Source organism: Myotis myotis, unplaced genomic scaffold (genome assembly GCF_014108235.1).
Source record: "Myotis myotis isolate mMyoMyo1 unplaced genomic scaffold, mMyoMyo1.p scaffold_m19_p_3, whole genome shotgun sequence".
Taxonomy (NCBI): Eukaryota; Metazoa; Chordata; class Mammalia; order Chiroptera; family Vespertilionidae; genus Myotis; species Myotis myotis.
Window position 1 is genome coordinate 164764072 of NW_023416335.1, and position 20164 is coordinate 164784235.

The window sequence follows — 20164 nt, forward strand, 5'->3', positions numbered from 1 at the left end:
TGTATGTTATGTATATGTTGCATTGAACAACATTTAGGGGCACCACTCACCTCATAGTCTTAATGTATAGTTATGACTATTTTCTTGCAAATGGCAGGTGTATTGAGGAAGGGGTGCTTTTTTTTAAATGTACACAAAGGTGCCTATAAGTGCTAGCTATGGAGCTGCATGAGGGGTGAACATGGAATACAAAAACAAACAAACAAAAAACCCCACAAAAAACAGTGTAGGTGCCATGCCATGAATATTTGCTGAGCACTCTACTATAGGCCAGGCACTTAACCATGGGGTTACATGATAAATAAGTTTGTGCTTAATTGCTTTTTCTAGTAAGGGTGACAGATAATTCTAACACTGAACCACAATAAATGGCAGTTAATTACTGGTTTTCCAGGAAATAGAGGTGGTCAGTGTCAAGACATCAGAAAAGGCTTCTTAGAGAAAGTGATTTCTAAAGGAGAGTAGATTGGTGGGTGACGTGTAGCAGGCTCAAAGCCTCTGTGATAAATCTGAGTGACTGGAAGCAGAGCCGCAGGGGGGTCCAGAGAGGAAGAAGCTAGAGAGGTGGCTAGATTAAAGGTGACAGGAAACCAGAGAGTTCAAGTAGCCACTGTCCTCCAGCAATTTCCAATTGACAAGTTATTCATTTAAAAAAAAGTTGGGTGTCTAGCAAGGACAAAAGAGGGGCCAAATTTTGAAGTCCTAAAGTAGACTATAACTTGAAGCTCTGTTGCTGACTCTAGGGAAAACTCCCAGCAGAAGAGATGGAAATGGCAGAGGTGTGGGGAAGACCACGGAGAGGCAAGGGAGGCTCTGGTTGTATGCCCAACGAGCATGGTTGACTTTGGGCAGGAACTGGAACCAATATTTCTGGATAGTAGCAGAGGACATGGCCTGCCAGGGTAGGCTTTAGGAGAGCAAAGATCCTGTTCAAATATCAGGAGGATGGTTTGGTACCAAGCGCAGACTGGGAGGTAGAAGGATGCTTCACCAGACAGCCAAGGACTGTAAAGCTGTTAGGGTTTCCTACGCAAGTAACTACCTGGTTTCCAGGATGGGACACACCTCAGCCTCAAAACTGGACCCGTGGTGACCGGCTAGAGCCCCCGCCCTGGTGGTAGGGGGCGGGCCGGTCCTGGGCGGGGGGCGGGGCCAGGGGCCACTTAAGGCGGAGCCCGGGCATTGTGGCAGCGCCGGAGCCTGGCGACAGAGCCAGGCTGAGCTGGCAGTCACCCACGACCCCACTTCCCTGCTATGATGGCCCGCCTGTAGCAGGTTACAGAACCCCCGCGGGGATGTAGGCAGAGTAGCGGCAGCCAGGTGCGTAGAGCCACAAGAGCTCTAGGGCACTCTGGGGGCAGTTCTGCCTGCTGCGCTCTCTGGTGCCGGGGAATGCCCAACTGCCAGGCGAGCTGGTAAGGATAAGAACGTTCCCTTTTGGCCCGAGTCCGCTGCATCCATGGCGCTGCTGGCCAGTCTGGTGCTCCTGTGCTGCTTGGCACTTCTGACGCTGCCAGCCCAGAGCTGCGGCCCGGGCCGGGGGCCGGTTGGCCGGCGCCGCTACGTGCGCAAGCAGCTTGTGCCGCTGCTCTACAAGCAATTTGTGCCCAGCGTGCCCGAACGGACCCTGGGCGCCAGTGGGCCAGCCGAAGGTAGGGTTGCCAGGGGCTCCGAGCGCTTCCGGGACCTGGTGCCCAACTACAATCCTGACATCATCTTCAAAGATGAGGAGAACAGTGGCGCAGACCGCCTGATGACCGAGGTAAGGTGGGCCTCTCGTCACCTGCGCCAGGGCACTGCCAACTTCTCTACTTTCCTATTGCAGCCCCGGTGGGTGAACTGGGCTTCATCTCTAGAAACCTTAATCTCAAAGACCTTCCTCCACCCCACTCCTCCCCAAAATAAAACTGCTGGCTGGACGGAGTGATCAGGAGAGATCCAAACTGGGAGAGACTTGGATGGGGAGAGGAAGGAGGGACTAGTGAGAGTGAAGCTGGGAGAGACTTCGAAGGCGAGGGCGGGGAAAGGGGGATGGCGGCAGGCGAGACGGGAAATGGCTGAGGCGTGGACCGGGGGTCAGCTACCGAGCCAGGCAGGAAGGGCTGGGGTGAGCTGGGGGCCAGGAGCTGGCTAGGCAGTAGACAGAAAGCTATGCCCTTAGCCTGGCTTCTGACCTGATTTTGGAAAATCTCTGAGCCAAGAAGACTGAAGGAGGCTGAGAAAGGGTGGCCAAGAGTCAGGTCACCAGGCCATCTACCTGAAGGAGGGGCCGGGTGGGAATTGTCTCTGGCATGGGGGAGGCATCCTAGAACTGGGGCAAGGTCATTCCAGAGTCTAAACGACTGTCTTGTGAAAAGCAGTACTCAATCAGAAGAACAGAGGGACCCACCTGAGAATCAAAGGGTTCCAGTGTCCCTCAAGCCCAGTTTATTTCAGGGGCTTTTGTTGGAATTTAAAAAATAATATAAACTCAACTACCATGTATTGAGCATCTGGGGCAGATCAGAACTTAACCAACCTAGGGTGAGGTGAGTAATGCTTTGGGAGAGAAGGCCCACCTCTGGCCAATGATCTCAAATGTCGGAACAGGAGGAAATTTGGAGGTCACATTCTTCCACCATCACCCCACCTCCCATTTTACAGTGAGAGCTAGGCCCCAGGAGGAAAAGTGATTTAATCAAAGTCTTAAAACTAATTAGTGACATGGCTGGGACTAGAATTCAGGACTCCTGATTCTAAGTCCTATACACTTTCCATTACACCACCTAATTGTGTATGGAGTGGGGAGGTGGGGGGAGAGGGAGGGGTACGGATTTCCTCTGATTAATTGCAATAGTTTTCCAGGTTACTTTGTTAGGAAAACCTGTCTAGGGGAGAAAGAATCCCTTCTTTCACCCAGAGATTGGGAAGGGTCGCTCCTTTCCTTCTTGGTCATGGAATGCTTCCTCTGGCTGCCACCTGCAGCAGAGTGGGCAGAAGAAGGGACAGACCCGGGAGGGGCTCTGACAGGCTCGGGAACCCTTTGGGTCCTGCTTATCTCCCACACCCTGGCTGCAAAAGGCCTCCATTGAGTTGGTTCTGCACTGGGCTGCTGCCCCCGCAGGTCAAGGCCTCGGGCCTCCTTAAGGGACAAAACGACAAAAAGTTGGAAGGAGTTACCATTTTTCCTGTCTTTCCCCTCCCCTCCTCTCCAACCCTGCGGAGGTGTAGAAGACTCAGCAAGAAGGGCAGGGGGAAAGTGTCCCTCTGGCAGTTAGGAGAAAGCCAAGTCCAAGGTGAGAGGTCGGAGAGAAGAAGAAAAGGAAGCTGTCCTCTCTGCGCCTCCTCCCGCCGGGTCCGTGCCATGGTGCGCGCCAAGGTCTCCGGCTCCCAGAATGGAGCGGCCAAGATAACCGCGGTCTCACTCCCCCGGGCGCAGGCTTCCAGCCGCTGCTGCTTTTCCTCCTCTCCACTCCCACCCTGCAGGGGGCCCCCCAGATCCACACAAGGGCGGCTCCGGCTATTCTCAGGTGCTACTCCCACGCCTCTCTGGGCTGCATCTGGACCAGAGATGGAGAGATGGCAGCTTTCAGCGCTGGCAGAGCCTGAGCTGGAACCCGGAGGTCTGGCCGCGCTGGGGGAGGGGACTGGCCGGCCGGAGCAGGGATAGGGGGCGCGGCTTTCTGCCCTTTCCTCTCCCTGAGCCGGGGTGGCTGAAAAGCGCCTTTGTGGATGGAGCTGCTGAGTCCGCTTCTCCCGGCGGGTCCCCGGCCTCAGCCCGGGATTCTCGCTTGGTTAAGTCATCCCGGAGAATGGCCATTGTACTTCGTGCAGCCCCCGCCACCCCAACCCTTTTTCCAGCAGCCTTGATCCCGCACGGCTCCGCTAGGGCACCTCTGTGGGGGGCAGTCGCACTAGGAAGGGGTTAATGCTAGGGGCCGAAAGGAGGAGGAGGAAGGAAGGAAGGAAGCGATGCCCGGTGCCAGGGAAGGCAACGAAACAAAAGATGAATCAGGCGGAGGGAGGGCAGCCGGGGCTTGCGGTGGGGGCCAGCAAACAGGAGCTCCTCTCGGGGAGTCAGGCTGTTCTACCCCTCCCTGACCAAGCTGCCACCCGCCCTCTAAACCTTGCTTTCTCCCAGGTTGAGCTGAAGTCCCAGAATGAGTTGGGGTGAGGAGCCAACATTAAAAATAGAGAAAGAGCAAGATAGAGGTGCCTCCTGTCTCAGACTCAGACGTGACTCCACAGTTGTCCAACGATGCTTTGAAAAGGGCGTGTAGATAGGCGACTACACCTATGCAGGCTCTCACTTGCCCAGGGCATTCAACAGCGGAGAGGGAATGGGGTGGGGATTGGAGGCAGAAGCATCTACCCTCCCATTCAAGTCGCTTTTGCCCCCACGGTGGTGGTAGTGGTCATGAGGAGACTGACTCCTTCAATTCCTGACAGCGATGTAAGGAGCGAGTGAACGCGCTGGCCATTGCTGTGATGAACATGTGGCCGGGAGTGCGCCTACGGGTGACTGAGGGCTGGGATGAAGACGGCCACCATGCTCAGGACTCACTCCACTACGAAGGCCGTGCCTTGGACATCACTACGTCTGACCGCGACCGCAACAAGTATGGGCTGCTGGCGCGCCTGGCAGTGGAAGCCGGCTTCGACTGGGTGTACTACGAGTCCCGCAACCACGTCCACGTGTCGGTCAAAGCCGGTACAGTGTGTGTGTGTGGGGGGAGGGGGGAGGCCCGCCCAAAGGGAAACTGAGTCTAGGGGAGACCAAGGTGGCTGTTAGTGTTATAAACCACCCTTCCGTTTCTGCCCAGGTTGAGGCCAGACCCCTGGGAAATTGCAGTTGTCCCGGGACTGCTGAGGTCTGCGCTGGGCTTAACCACATCTTTAAGAATCTGGGCTAACATTCTGGAACCACTGGACTTCATCTAATCCTCTCTATGCTTGTTCCCTGCAGATAACTCCCTGGCGGTCAGGGCAGGCGGCTGCTTTCCGGGAAATGCCACCGTGCGCCTGCGGAGTGGCGAGCGGAAGGGGCTTCGGGAACTGCATCGCGGAGACTGGGTGCTGGCGGCAGACTCCGCAGGGCGGGTGGTGCCCACGCCAGTGCTGCTCTTCCTGGACCGGGACTTGCAGCGCCGCGCCTCTTTTGTGGCTGTGGAGACCGAGAGGCCCCCCCGCAAGCTGTTGCTCACACCCTGGCACCTGGTGTTCGCCGCCCGAGGGCCGGCGCCCGCGCCAGGCGACTTTGCCCCGGTGTTCGCGCGCCGGCTGCGTGCAGGGGACTCGGTGCTGGCGCCGGGCGGGGACGCGCTGCGGCCGGCGCGCGTGGCCCGTGTGGCTCGAGAGGAAGCCGTGGGCGTGTTCGCGCCGCTCACCGCGCATGGGACGCTGCTAGTCAACGACGTCCTCGCCTCGTGCTACGCGGTGCTGGAGAGTCACCAGTGGGCACACCGCGCCTTTGCTCCTTTGCGCCTGCTGCACGCGCTGGGGGCGCTGCTTCCCGGAGGGGCGGTCCAGCCGACGGGCATGCACTGGTACTCCAGGTTCCTCTACTGGTTGGCGGAGGAGCTGCTGGGCTGAGCGTTCTAGACTTAGTAACCTCGAGGCACCCGCCGGAACCAGGACTTGGGGGCTGAGATCTAGGGATGTGGGCAGCGAATGATGTTAATTGGGCGGGAGGGAGGGAGGAACAGGGAGAAAAATGGAGGCGATGAGGGACTGCCTAGGTTAGGGGCAACCTCCTAGGGAAGAGGTGCTCCCAGGTCCTAGGTAGGTGGGATTGATAGTGGGTACTCCTTGACAAAGTCTATTTCGCCTCTTCTTCCCCAGTGCCCCAGTCCCACCCGATAATTTTATTTTCTATTTATAAATCATAATATAATGATCTGCTTGCCCAGCCTGGCAAGGTGAGGGGCTGGGGCACAGACACGGCGTTAACACTGTCTTACACAGCCAGTCAATCTGTCGCCTGACATTTTCCTACAGGCGGGCTAATAAAGGGAAAGTTTCCGGGAGATTATTGGAAAATATCTCTACTTCGAGGGTGATTCACCCCCAGAGGGGGGAGAAAGAGGAGACACCCAGATTCAATACCTTTCATCCGACTCCTTCCTCCTTCCCCAGTAGGTCTTCCAGTCCTGCTTCCTCCTGGGGGTGGGGGGTGTCCTCATCGATTATCAAGAGACCAAAAAAGTCGTGCCCTTTTCTAGGGTGCTTGTTCCTTCTCCCACCCAGAGAGGACAGCATTCTGTCGGTATGGTGCCTACCGGCTGTTGCAGGGGCCAGAATTGTCCAAAGAGTGAGAAGGCCCCAGCAAGTTCTTTCTCTGTTCATAGGGACTCTGGTGGGGATGAGGCCATTGTGGGTACTGATACTCACAGAAGTCTGCTCCCCTATTGTTAACCTCTAGTCCTGGTCCCTCTCTCAAGGCCGTACCTCAGCCTAGCCACCTCCTACACTGGTATGGGGTCTGGATGGAACCTAAGTTTTTTTCTGAGATGTCATTAGACCAACTGGTGACCCGTGGGAATTCCTAGCTAAGTCATAACTGATAGTCTCCCCCCCCCCCCCCCCACACACACACTTGGTCAAGACAAGCATCCAGACAGAAGAAGGCTGGAGCCTATTCCTTCAGAAGGGCTGCGAGGATGAAGGCGGAGACCCACTTCAGCCCTGATGTATGGGGGGAAATCGGCGCTCCACACAAGGGCATATGGGTATTACAACCCAAGCGCCCTTCCTGCTCTCCTGTCCTGGTTGTTTCTACTGGCTCCCGCCACTGTTTCTCTCTCTCTCCTCTCCCATTATTGCTGGCTCTGTTTCCTTGGCCTGAGTGTTTCTGGAACCTATAGCTTCCAACACAGCAGACATCTAAGTTAGCAACGTAGCAAGTATGCAGGCAGGTGCCCCTAAGTTAGCAACGGAAGCTCCAAGGGAGTTGGACTGCACTGGGAGGGGAGTGTCTAAGGCCTGGGGGATGGTCAGGGGTGGGTGGTATCTTCGGAAGCCCGCCCTTCCCTGTAGCAGCGGTGTCCTCCCAGAAGCCAGGTCCCTGCTATACACCGCCCTCTGGTGGTCTTCAGAATCAGTTCCCTTCTAGACTAAAGGAAAGAACTATACCGGTATACAGTTCACCCATGAACCAACGCCAGCGTTAAGAGCGCTGAACTCCCGCGTAGTCGGAAATTACCACGGTCCCACTGGAATGGGTGGATTGGACTCGTGCAAAAGAGCCTTTTTGCAGGAGGTGAGAAATGATATGTGAGGCCTGGGGCTTTGTTAAGCTGCTGGGGCTGAGCCACGGGTGTTAGAGGCTAGCGAGGAGCCCGCCTGCCTGTCTTGGAGAATGCCCTTCCAAACTGGCGTTAATGCACCTCTCCTGCCTGATTTAGCTCTGGGTCCTGGAAGCTGGAGGCATAGTTTAGTCTGTAGTAATCCAGATGTCCATGCTTATCCAAGTTGCCCCTTCATCTCCTTCACCCTTGTGACCCTTGAGTCAATGTCTAGAAGTGAAAGCACACTTAGGTTTGCAGGTGGTCCTTGATAAAGGCAACATTTGGAAGCAGCTGTGAATCTTTTGTTTATTAAATATATTTTTATTGATTTCAGAGAGGAAGGGAGAGATAGAAACATCAATGATGAGAGGGAATCATTGATTGGCTGCCTCCTGCACGCCCCCTACTGGTGATCGAGCCTGCAACCTGGGCATATGCCCTTGACCTGAATCGAACCCGGGACCCTTGAGTCCACAGACAGATGCTCCATCCACTGAGCCAAACCAGCTAGGGCGCAGCTGTGAATCTTTAGTGCCCTTCGACCCACCTTCCCTCAATCTACACCAGGTGCCTAGTGCCACCTCAGAAATGCACTTCAAACTTCAAGCTTTCCTACTTTGTTTTCAAACCTGCCCTTGTTGCCCTCTATCAGATCCTGATGCCCTCCAGTCACGTCACTTCAGGTAGTGACTAATGTGATACACTGAGTAATCTTTCAATGATGGGACCTTTGTAACAAGCTCGTAAGCCATGAAACCATAATGGTGCTGATTCCTAGCACCTGAAGAAGTTGGGCAGGGGGATATCCCGGGACAAAGTTTCCCTTAAACTACATCCTGTCAGCCCAGGCCTGAGGCTCATCTCTCTCTCTCTCTCCCTCTCTCTCTCTCTCTCTCTCTCTCTCTCTCTCTCTCTCTCACACACACACACACACACACACACACACACACACACCTTCCATTCCTATTTATCCCTGTCCTCTGGAGGCCCTCCAGCTTCCAGGAAAAAAAAATCCATCATCTGCCTGGAAGCAGCAAAGTGTAGCATCTCCAGGAAGTTGGCCCGGAGGGCATATTCACTTGGCCCTACCACAGCGCCAATTGCAATACCTCTTTCATAAACAAAACAGGTAATGAGGATTGGGGAAAGGGCATGGCTTGGGAGCCAGGCCAACCTGGAGACAATGATGCCTCCCTGACAAGACAGTTGACAAGATCAGTGTGAGTGCCCAGCGTGGAGCAGGCACTCAGTAAATGCTTTCTGTGTTCTGCATCCATATCTCATTCCCTTTGCTGCTCTGATGCCTGTCTGCTTCTCTCCTTACCACGCCTCTAGAAGCGTTATCAATGGTTCCCAAACTTTCTTCATGGGGTTGCTGCTCCTGTAATTATTTGATTTCATAACACTCCTTTCTTCAGAAGGCGCTGTGACACATTTGGGTTTATTTTAGAACTAAAATATAATTAAAAGTACTCTTGTTTCAAGGTTAGGTGACCTTTTTATTGCTCAGAATTCAGACCTTCTCCCCCCTCCCCGCCCCCCCCAACCCCCTTTCTTTTTTTAGGCAGGATTTCTTGAACACCTGCAGTGTAGCACTGTATAAAACACTAGAAAACACACAAAAGATTAAGAAACAGCTTCTTCCCCTGTGGGAGCACACCTAAAGGTATACGATGGTTAACTACCACAGCAGCATTGTTCGTTTGTCAGGGTGAACTGAAGGGGCCCTAAATGTCATAGTAGTACAGAGGAGGCCTTGTGGAGAAATAGGATGTTGAAATATGTGTAGGTGGAGGAGACCAGAAAGGGCATTGCAGGCAGAAGTAACAATGTGAGCAAGGACTTGGAATCTGGGATGAAGAGGAGCAAACTGATTAGAGCAGGAGATGGGGAAATATAACTGTATGTAGCTAATGTTTCCTGATCATTTATGACTTGCCAGGCCCTGTTCTGGCACTTTATGTGCATTCTTATGTAATCCTCACAATAATGCTATGAGAGTGTATTACAGATGAGGAAACCGGTGCAAAGAGGGGTGTAAGTCACTTGCTAAGTGACTGTGGGCAATAACTGGTGGAACTGGAATAATAAGAAATAAGACTGCCTTGATGGATGGGGCCACATCCTATGGGTCTTAAATTGTTTTTGACTCGTCCTTGTTTTCTTCTTGAGTCACTAATATGTCCTAGCTTTCTCACAGTTACTTCTCTCTCATTTTCATTGGCTCTTCTTCCTCCTGCCTGGATAGCTAGCTTCCCTAACTAAATCTACCTAGCTACCAGGTAAGGAAATATGTACATAGGGTACAGGTTTCTGGCAGGAATATATGCAGGCTGGTACACCAACACAGAAAACATAAGAAGACTCTCAGCTCTTTTTGGATTAAAAAAAGAGGGGACTTGAGCTTTGTTATGGACTTCATGTATGTGTCCTCCCCAAATTATGTTGAAACTCTAATATCTATGTGGCTGTTTGTCTATGTGGCTAATGTCTATTTGGTAATGGGGGCCTCTAAGAAAGTAATTAAGGTCAAATGAGGTTATAACAGTGGGGTCCTGGTCTGATTGGATTAATGTCCTTAAAAGAAGAGCTTGCTTTCTCTTCACATGCACACAGGAAAGGCAATGCCAGGACAATAGTGAGAAGGCGGCTGTCTGCAGACCAGGAAGAGAGCTCTCACCAGAACCAAATTGGCTGGAACCTTGATCTTGGACTTTCCTAGCCTCCAAAATTGTGAGAAAATAAATGTTTGATGTCACCCAGTTTATGGTATTTTGTATGGCAGCCCTAGCAGACTAATAATACAAGCTTCCAGAAATGTTTGAAGTAAGGAGAGGCCAGTGCTAAGACAGAGTCTTTACTTAGTGAAAATAATCAACTCTACTTGAATAATGAGTGTTTGTGACCCAGACCCTCCTTGACATGTTTACTCCTGACTGTGCTTTTGTGGTCCCTGCTTTCTTCTCTGACTGGGAGACTGAGGAAGTTGTCTATGGGAAGAAAGCTATGGCTGGTCAGGGTATTTCCTTGTGGAGGATTTTGTGGCTAATTAGCACATTCAAACCCTCCTCTCCCTATTATTGTCTCTAAATATGACTTGGTATACATATATGTACACAAATGAACCTCTCCCATGAGAGGGGGGCTATCTTTAATAAGGTCTTACTGAGTTCCTATAATGTGCCAAACGTTGTGCTGTGCCATAGGGATAAGAAAGTAAAGTCAAGCACAGCTCTTACAGTTCACCTGGTGAGACAGGCATAGGTGGTTAGGAGGTTGCTGAGTGTGAGGCTGCTGAGTGTGATGAAAGAGATGAGAAGTGACAGTTAAACTGAGACCTGAAATATGTGTAAGAGTTGTTCAAGCAGAAGGAACAGTGTGTCAAAGGCCTGGAGTTGGGGAGCAAGGGTAAAATGAATCTGAGGAGCATTGTCAAGTTTAGTATAGCAAGAGGGATATGCGATGCACTTCAAGGATTTTCAATTTTGTCCTGAAGATGAAAAGCATTTGTAGGATTTGAAGCAGGTGCGGAGGGAAAAAAATCAAACTTGCATGTGAAAAAGGAGATTGGCAAGTGGGCAGCCTTTTTGGGTTGTCTTTATCCCTCAGTAAGTTGATCCTCATCTGAGCATGTGAATGTTGCCAGTTCTAATTACAAGGAGGAAAGGCCCCATCCCCACCCAGAACGTGTTATGGGAGCAGATGGTGGGGAACAGTGTAGGGATATTTAAGCAGGACAGGAGAGGATAGGAACAGAATTGAAGGTGACACCTCTAGCCCTGGCTCTGCTTCTCTCTGAAACCCAAACCATCTCTCAACTTTTCTCTTTGGGACCACATAACCTAAGAACACAGTTGTCTGATCTCATACTGCATGGTGTCCAAACAAAAGCCCTTGGAATTGAGGACTCTTTCTCTTTTTCTGCTCTTCTCTCTTGCTTTCCAGCGATTCTTTCAGCAGAGTCTTGGCTTAGATTGGAGCTGATGGCCCTAAGCTGAGACAGAGCTGCCACCCTGAGAGCCAGGTCTGGACTGAATATTGCAGCTGCCCAGGGAACAGCTGGTTAAGCCCTCAGCAGCTGCAGCAGCTGGGATTCCACCCAACATTTGAGCTGAGATTAATCTCATTTCCTCCACACACGTCCCTTTCTTGTTCTAGTCCCTGGCTAGTCTATGGTATCTCGTAGAATATTTGGGACTATATACTATGAATCTCTCCCTGAACGAAGCTGAAGCCAAAGTCACCCACCTTCCTTTTCTCCTGGAGGCAGCTGGCTCAAATCACCTCAGGCCCACCACAAGGACGTCGTGGGTTTCTCACACACACAGCCTCCTTTCTCTCGTCCTCTCTATCCTTTGATAAACTGGCTAGGGTAGATTCTTCTTTGAAATGTCTGATTTTTGATAACCATTAGAATCATCTAAAGATGAAGGGACTTCTTTGCGGGGTGGGGGGTGGGGGATGAGGAGGTAGATTTCTTTTATCTTTGAAAGACTCTCTATCCCAAGACCTAGAATCTGGGTGGGAGTATTAGGGGAGGATCACGCATCACACTAGTGGTTGTCACTTTTAAACTGTGATTGCTTCTCACTTAACTGTGATTGACAGTTAAGAACAATAGGGCTATATATTCTGTTTGGTGCTTCTGCACCAGCTGTGTGACCTTGAGGAAATCACTTTGTAAGAAATGCCAGAGGCTACAAAGAGGTGCTTCTAAGAGGTTGGAAATAAGGAGGTGCTCTGAGATTTGGACAGGCAAGGCAATATTAATACACAAAGGTACAAGGCAGTTCCTCCCAGGTCCAGAAACTTGACTCCCTCCCTTCAAGAAATATTTACTAAGCCTTAGCAAGTACTAATAGGCACTGTACTATGCTAAGGATTTTAAAATATATTTCTAGAGAAACAGGCAGTCATTTAAATGGATTAAATTAATTAGGTTTTAGCTTGGAGGAGTAGCTGATCAATTTCAGGTTTTAAAAAGATCCCTTTAGACCTGGAGAGTATCATGCTAAGTGAAATAAGGCAGTCAGAGAAAGACAAGTATCACATGATCTCACACATACTTCATATGTGGAATCTAAGTAACAAAATAAACGAATGAATGGAGTGGATCCAGAGGCATGGAACAGAGTGCGGAATCTCAAGGAAGGCGAGGGAGAATGGGTGGGTGGCAGGTAATCAACCAAGGACCTCGTATGCATATATGCATGGCCCATGGACACAGACAGTGGGGTGGTGACGGGGGGGGGGAGCAGGGGGGGCAGGCTGGAGGGGGTCAATGGGGGAAAAGGGGGTGGTCAGTGTAATACTTTCAACAATAAAGAATTATTTTTAAAATGATCCCTTTAGAAGGCAGGCGGGTGAGGGGTGGGAAGAGATCAATCAAAGAACTTGTATGTATATATTCATAATTCTTGGACACAGTCAATAGGGTGGTGGAGGTCAGGTGTGGGGACAGGCTATAAGGGGTCAATGGGAGAAAAAAAGAGGACATATGTGTTGTGCCCAGATTTCAAGTTTCCCAAGAACCCACAGGGAGCCAGCGAGTCCGATGCAAAAGCAAAGAGTCCTTCATTTCAAACTAGTTCGGCTCCCCGACCACACTCACCGATGCAATGGTAAGCCCAGTGGCTGAGAGAGAGCGAGGCCTGATGGGATTGTGGGTTTTATAGTAAGGGCAGGGGAGGGGACTGTGGGCCCCACCGACTGGCCAGGCGCGAGTCGGATCTTGTTACACAGGATGTGGTCATCTCTATGGCGCGCACGTCCCTTGATTGTCATTGGTTAGTTTAAAGAAATCCTGGGCATGGCCAGCAGGGGCCTGGGCTTCTGGGAAGAAGGCACTCTCCTGAGCACATGGCGGCCGCCCCAAAAATGGAGGACCCAGGGCAAGATGGAGGGCGCAGTCCTAGCCTCCCCCCCCAGGGCGAGCTGAGCCCTGGCTCCAGGGGCCAGTCCGGTTGCCAGGGGTCCAGCAGATCAACCAGTTCCAGCCCAGGCAGGAAGTCCACATCCTCTGTCTCGTTCCCGGGGGCGCCAGCGATCGCCTCCTCCTCCATCTCCTCGGGCAAGGGCACGCGCCCTGCCCCGCTGCCGCTGCTGCCGCGTGGGTCCGGTCCAGGGGCGGCGGGTGAGTGGCGGCCTGTGCCGGGCTCCCGCCGTGGGCTGGGGAGTCGGTGCCCGAGGCCGCCAGCAGTGTGGTCAGGCTGTGCCTCATGGGGCCCGGCGGCCGGCCCATGTAGGCCCCGCGACGACTCGCCCTTTCAATATGTAATACTTTCAACCAGAAAGATTAAAAATAAACAAACAAACAAACAAACAAATAAATAAAATAGATCTCTTTAAATGCTGAGTGGAGAGTGGATCAAAAGGGAGTCAGTGGGTCCAAGGAAGAGAGCAGGCAAAAAGATAATGCAGTAGTGCAGATAAGAGATGATATTGCTGATAGAAGGTGGTGGTGGTGGAGATAGAAAGAAAGGGCATTCCAGGCCCTGGCTGGGTGGCTCAGTTGGTTGGATCATGGTCCCACATACCAAAAGGTTGTGAGCTTGATTACCTAGGTGGCAGGTTCCAACCCCTGTTGGGGCACATGCTGGAGGCAGCCAATCAATGTTTCTCTCTCACATGGATTTTTTTTTCCCTCTTTCTCTCCCTTTCTCTATTTATTTATTTATTTAAATGTGTTTATTGATTTTTAGAGAGAGAGGAAGGGAGAGAGATAGAGTTAGAAACATCAATGAGAGAAAAACATTGATCAGCTGCCTCCTGCATGCCCTGTATTAGGGATCAAACCTGGAACCAAGGTACATGCCCTTGACCAGAATTGAACACGGGACCCTTCAGTCTGCGGGCCAATGCTCTATCCACTGAGCCAAACCAGCTAGGGCCTTCCTCTCTCTCTTTAAAACTCAATTTATAAAAACATATCCTGGGTGAGGATTATGGGGGAAAAAAAAGGACAGTTTCAGGAAATATTTATATTTGTAGGCTTGAAAAGACGTAGTGGTGATTGCAGGAAGGAGGAAGTAAAGAGTAAGAAGGAAAAAAAGATTTATTTCAGCTTTATCTACTTGATAATAACATATCTAACATGGGAGAGTAATTGATTAGCCAATATCAACCTATTAACCCCAAGTGGAATGTGGCAAATGGGCAACTCAGCCAATCAGAATTGTGTATCCAGAATTATCTTGGGGAGGGAGGTGCCCAAAGTGGTCACTGGAAGGCCAGGGATGGTTCTTCAGGCCTCCATATGACCTGGCTGAAATACCCCACAGAGAGACTCCTTTCCTTTTATCCTGAATTTGTGTTCATTAGGCAACAATCTGGCACCTCTCTGGAAAAGGAAATGCCCTCGGGCCCAGTGGTCGGCAAACTCATTAGTCAACAGAGCCAAATATCAACAGTACAACCATTGAAATTTCTTTTGAGAGCCAAATTTTTTAAACTTAAACTATATAGGTAAGTACATTGTTATTAACTTAATTAACGTACTCCTAAGGCTTAGGAAGAGCCACACTCAAGGGGCCAAAGAGCCGCATGTGGCTTGCGAATCGCAGTTTGCCGACCAGGGCGCCTAGGCAGAGGACGTAGGCATTCTTGGTGATGAAGAAAGAGCAATGAATACATTGTCATGGTGGGGCCCAGATCAGGCGCTCATGAATTATGGCAAGACTTCTCTAGCACATGAGCATTTGGAGGTGTTATAAAGCAGTCCAGTTCCCAAGTTGGCTACACTGAGTGCTCTTCCCAGGACCATCATTTTCAGTGGTGTCCAGGGAGGGGGCAAGACCATCTGCCTTCCTCTGGCCAAACTATGAATTCACTTTTAATTATGATGATGATTATTATGATGGCTTCAATTTAATGAGCACCAACTGTTTCTTAATAGAGTGATAGGGATATCACATTTACCTTTGACAACAGTTGTACAAAATAAGTACTTGGCTCGGCAGGCGTGGCTCAGTGGTTGAGCGTTGACCTATGAACTAGGACAGCGGTTCTCAACCTGTGGGTCGCGACCGCTTTGGCGGTCAAACGACCCTTTCACAGGGGTCGCCTAAGACCATCCTGCATATCAGATATTTACATTACGATTCATAACAGTAGCAACATTACAGTCATGAAGTAGCAACGAAAATAATTTTATGGTTGGTGTCACAACATGAGGAACTGTATTTAAAGGGCCAGAAGGTTGAGAACCACTGCTGCAGGAGGTCACGGTTCGATCCCTGGTCAGGGCACATGCCCAGGTTTCGGGCTCGATCCCCAGTGTGGTGCATGCAGGAGGCAGCCAGTCAATGATTCTCTCTCATCATTGATGTTTCTATTTCTCTCTCCCTCTACCTTTCTCTCTAAAACCAATAAAAATATATTTAAAAAACAAAACAAAATAAGTAATTGGTTCCAGAAGGATTTAAGTGGGTCACAAGGTGGATCGGGGGCCTGGATTCCAAGGCTATGCAATCAGAAACAGTGCCTCAAATCACAGAACCAAGTTGGCAACTGCTACTAAACACTAGACAAGGCAGGCCCTGGCCGAGTAGCTCCGCTGGTTAGAGCATCGTCTCAAACACTAAGGTTGTGGGTTCGATTCCTGGGCAGACACATATAAGAATCAACCAATGAATGCATAAGTAAGTGGAATAACAAATCAATGTTTCTCTTTCTCTCTTTCTCTCTCTCTCTCCCCTTCCCCCTCTTTCAAATCAATAAATTAATAAAAATATATACACATACACATATATATACACTAAACACTGCAATTTGCAGACCAATGCCCCGAAACTGGATTCTGGAAGCCACTGTTGCCACTGTCCACCTGGAACTCCATCTTTCTGCTGGCGGCCAGAAAGAATGACAAACATTTACCTCGTTGGCCTAACCACTTCATGGAAGAGAAACTGAGGCTCAGAGTAGTTAAGTAGCCTTCCTGAGATCACATAGTAATTAATTCAGGGTTTGAACCCAGGTCTGGCTAACTGCAGAGTCCATGTCCTTCCCACTGTGTTTCGCTGCTGTGATGCACTTATCTTTTCCAGGTTGGCTCTGGCCGAGTGGCTCAGTTGGTTGGAGTGTCATCTCAAGATGCCAAGGTTTCAGGTTTGATCCCTGGTCAAGGCACATACAATGAATGCATAAATAAGTGGAATAACACATTAATGTTTCTCTCTCTTTCTAAAAATCAATCAATAAATAAAAGAATTTTTTTTAGAAAATAACTTTTCCATCCAGGCTGGTATAGCTCACTTGGTTGGAGTGTTGTCCTGTACACCAAAAGGTGGTGGGTTTGATTTCTGGTCAGGGCACATACTCAGGTTGTGGGTTTGATCCCCATTTGGGGCACCTACAGGAGGCAACTGATCAATATTTCTCACATTTATGTTTCTCTCTCTCCCTCCCTCTCTCTAAAATTAACAAGAAAACATATCTTCAGGTGAGGATTAAAATAATAACAATAACTTTTTTAGGCTGCAGTTTCCCAGACTGTATTCTGGAGAAGTTGAGCTGATATCAGTGATTCTCAAAGTGTAGTCCCCAGACCAGCAACCTCAGTATCATCTGGAAACCTGTTTTAAATGCAAATTCTTTCATCCTGCTCAGACATACTGAATCAAAAACTTCAGTGTAGCCTAGCTAGCTTGGCTCAGTGGATAGAGCATCAGTCTGCGGACTGAAGGGTCCCAGGTTCGATTCTGGCCAAGGGCACATGCCTAGGTTGTGGGCTCAATCCCCAGTAGGGGGTGTGCAGGAGGCAGCCTATCAATGATTCTCTCTCATCATTGATGTTTCTATCTCTCTCTCCTTCTCCCTTCTTCTCTGAAATCAATAAAGAAATATATATATAAATAAACAACTTTCGTGTAGAGCCCAGCAATCTTTGCATTAACAAGTCCTCCAGGTAACTCTGACGCGTCTTCAAGTTTGAGAATAACAATACAGATGACCACCAAGATCCTGCAGCTCTAATAAGTTATAATTCAATTATTTTGTAAATTGCTGGTTGTGGTTCCTGGATTGAGCAAGGTCCCCTGAGGAGGAGCTACCTACTTCCCATTTTCCTAAAATGGGTTGGTGTTTATCATATTACATGCTAACAGAAGTCAAGAGTAAGTGTAGGAGTCAGGGGAGAAGCAGACATATTGAATATGCAAGAAGACGCCTGTATGTGTATCCTGGCTATGTTTCTGTGCTGTGCCTAGAAACACATATCCCTAATTGGCCCATTGCCATGCAAACATCTGAGACGTGCCCAAAGTCCACGTGTCAAAAATAAATGCATTAATTCAATTCTTTCCCCATGCCCCCACTAAAAAATTCCTGTTCTTCTTCCCATGTCCTCTAATTCTGTAAATGATCTTGCCATCTTCCCTCACTTTATCCCCTTTAACCAGGTCATCAATTTCATAACTTCTGTCTGGAATACCCTTTGTATGAGTCCTCACCATCCTCTCTGCTATTACCCTGGTCCAGGCCCTCATCTTTCTCCTCATGGGTATTGGCTTCCTATAGGGCTTGCTGCCTCCAGCCCCAGCCTCTCTCTGTACATCCCTATCCACCAGGCTACCAGTGTGATCCTTACAAAGCACAGCTCTTCTCATGGTACTGCCCTCCCCGCAAACCCTCCACCAAGAAAACAGCAAAGGTTCATTGCTTATTGCAGTGCTTCCCAAACTTTGTTTTTCCATGATTATGTCCATGGTCCCTTTCCACCCATAAAATTATTTAATATTTTTCTTTAGTTCAGCTGATGTTTCTTACTACCAACTTGAGCCTCTTCTAAGTAAGAATATCTATGAGCCCTGACCGGTTTGGCTCAGCGGATAGAGCGTCAGCCTGCGGACTCAAGGGTCCCAGGTTCGATTCCGGTCAAGGGCATGTACCTTGGTTGCGGGCACATCCTCAGTGGGGAGTGTGCAGGGGGCAGCTGATCGATGTTTCTCTCTCATCGATGTTTCTAACTCTCTATCCCTCTCCCTTCCTCTCTGTAAAAAATCAATAAAATATATTTAAAAATAAATAAATAAAAATAAATAAATAAAAAAATAAGATTATTTATGAGCTCATAGTTTTGGCATTATAGCTATTGTTTTTCCTATCACACATTAAAAGTACATAATGCCCGGCCGGTGTGGCTTAGTGGTTGAGCATCGACTCATGAATCAAGGTCATCAGTTCGATTCCTGGTCAGGGCACATGCCCAGGTTGTGGGCTTGATCCCCAGTGGGGGGGGTGCAGTAAGCAGCCGCTCGATGATGTTTCTCTCTCATTGATGTTTCTATCTCTCTCTCCCTCTCCCTTCCTCTCTCTCTAAAAATCAATAAAAACATGTTGTTTTTTAAAAAGTATATTTTTTAAAAAAAGTTTGTGTATTACCTAAGTTACATTATATACCACTAGTGGTATATTTGGAGAACTCTGAGGTAACTGATAAAGGTAAAATTCTTAAAGCTGGCATTAAAAGCCTTTCCCCTCCCTTCCCCTCTGATCTGACCCCAGCCTAATTTCCAGCTTTAATTCCCACACCGCCCCCACAAACAGCGTCCCAGGTACAGGGTCCTCTTGGCATCTCCAGACACACTGTTTTCACTCTTCCCTAAGCATTTTGCCTTTTCCCTTAGGGTCTTCTCAAGCTTTAAGGCCCAGTTCAGTTGTCAATTACGTTGTTGGAATCTCTAATCCTTTCAGACAGAATTAATCAACTTCCTTTTCTTATATTTACTTTTCTTTCTTTTTTCTTTTTTTAAATATATTTTATTGATTTTTTACAGAGAGGAAGGGAGAGGGGTAAAGTTAAAAACATCGATGAGAGAGAAACATCGATCAGCTGCCTCCTGCACACTCCCCACTGAGGATGTGCCCGCAACCAAGGTACATGCCCTTGACCGGAATCAAACCAGGGAACCTTGAGTCCGCAGGCCGACGCTCTATCCACTAAGCCAAACCGGTCAGGGCAACTTTTCTTTTTTGAAGAATGTTTTCTTCCTCTATGCTTCTAGCTACTTTACTGTGACATGGGAAATATAATTTTGTCTTCTAATCTTTTATTTGATAATTTTCCCCATTATAACATTCAGAAATGTATCATTTCAAAGTCCTTGGAGGAAACAGTTTGCACACCCGAATGGGGAATTGAGGAGAATATACCGAAAGGCCTGTTCGTAAAGGTGTGGCCAGGGTGAAGGAGTAGCTGCAAGAATGGTAAAGCATTCTGAGTCTGGCGTCAGTGGGAAGCCGCTAGAGGTCATAGCTCCTAGCTCTGAAGGAGCAAGGGGCGCTAGGGTTACAGGAACCGAGACGGAGCTGTAACTGTAGCGGCAGTTGAAGGAGAGGCCCACCCAACGGGGTCTGTGGCCTCTAGTAGCCATATGAGTGAGTTCAGGAGAAAACAGAATTGCTAATTCAACCCACCAAATCATGAGAAATAATACATTGTTGTTGTTTTAAACCACCAAGTTTTTATATACTTAGTTATGCAACAATTGATAACTGATACATCAACAGGGAGGTGAACCCGTAACTGTTTCTCCACCAAAGCTGTGGAAAACCAAGAAGACCTGAAGACCTATGCAATGGAACCCATCATTTTGATGTAAAAATAGTAAAAACATTTTCACTTTTCATAGAGATACTTAAAATCGTTTTCTGGGAGCATTTCATCTTATTTTGTCTCAGTTGTTTGAGACATAGCAATACATGATGCTGTCACTAGAAATTTTATTCCAAGCCCATTTACCTGATGTTAGGATAATTTGCTTCCTTTACTTGATCCTATATTGGTGATCTTTATATATGGGGATCAAACCTGCAACCCAGGTACATGCCCTTGACAGGAACTGAACCTGAGACCCTCTGGTATGCAGGCTGACGCACTAACTGACTAGCCACACTAGCCA

The 20164-nt window shown here is 49.1% G+C and overlaps 1 protein-coding gene across 1 annotated transcript; it reads left to right on the forward strand.

Annotated features, from left to right (window-relative positions):
- Positions 1–1224: 1224 nt before the first annotated feature.
- On the forward strand, positions 1225–5649 carry DHH (desert hedgehog signaling molecule). Its single transcript, XM_036299957.1, has 3 exons — positions 1225–1762; positions 4429–4690; positions 4946–5649. Exons 1-3 carry the CDS (start codon positions 1460–1462, stop codon positions 5569–5571), a joined length of 1191 nt encoding a protein of 396 aa, XP_036155850.1. The 5' UTR covers positions 1225–1459; the 3' UTR covers positions 5572–5649.
- Positions 5650–20164: the final 14515 nt, after the last annotated feature.

Coding starts and splice junctions, on each gene's coding strand:
- DHH (XM_036299957.1), top strand. CDS start 1,460: ATGGCGCTGCTGGCCAGTCTGGTGCTCCTGTGCTGCTTGGCACTTCTG. Junction 1,763..4,428: donor CAGACCGCCTGATGACCGAG/GTAAGGTGGGCC, acceptor AATTCCTGACAG/CGATGTAAGGAGCGAGTGAA. Junction 4,691..4,945: donor CCACGTGTCGGTCAAAGCCG/GTACAGTGTGTG, acceptor TGTTCCCTGCAG/ATAACTCCCTGGCGGTCAGG.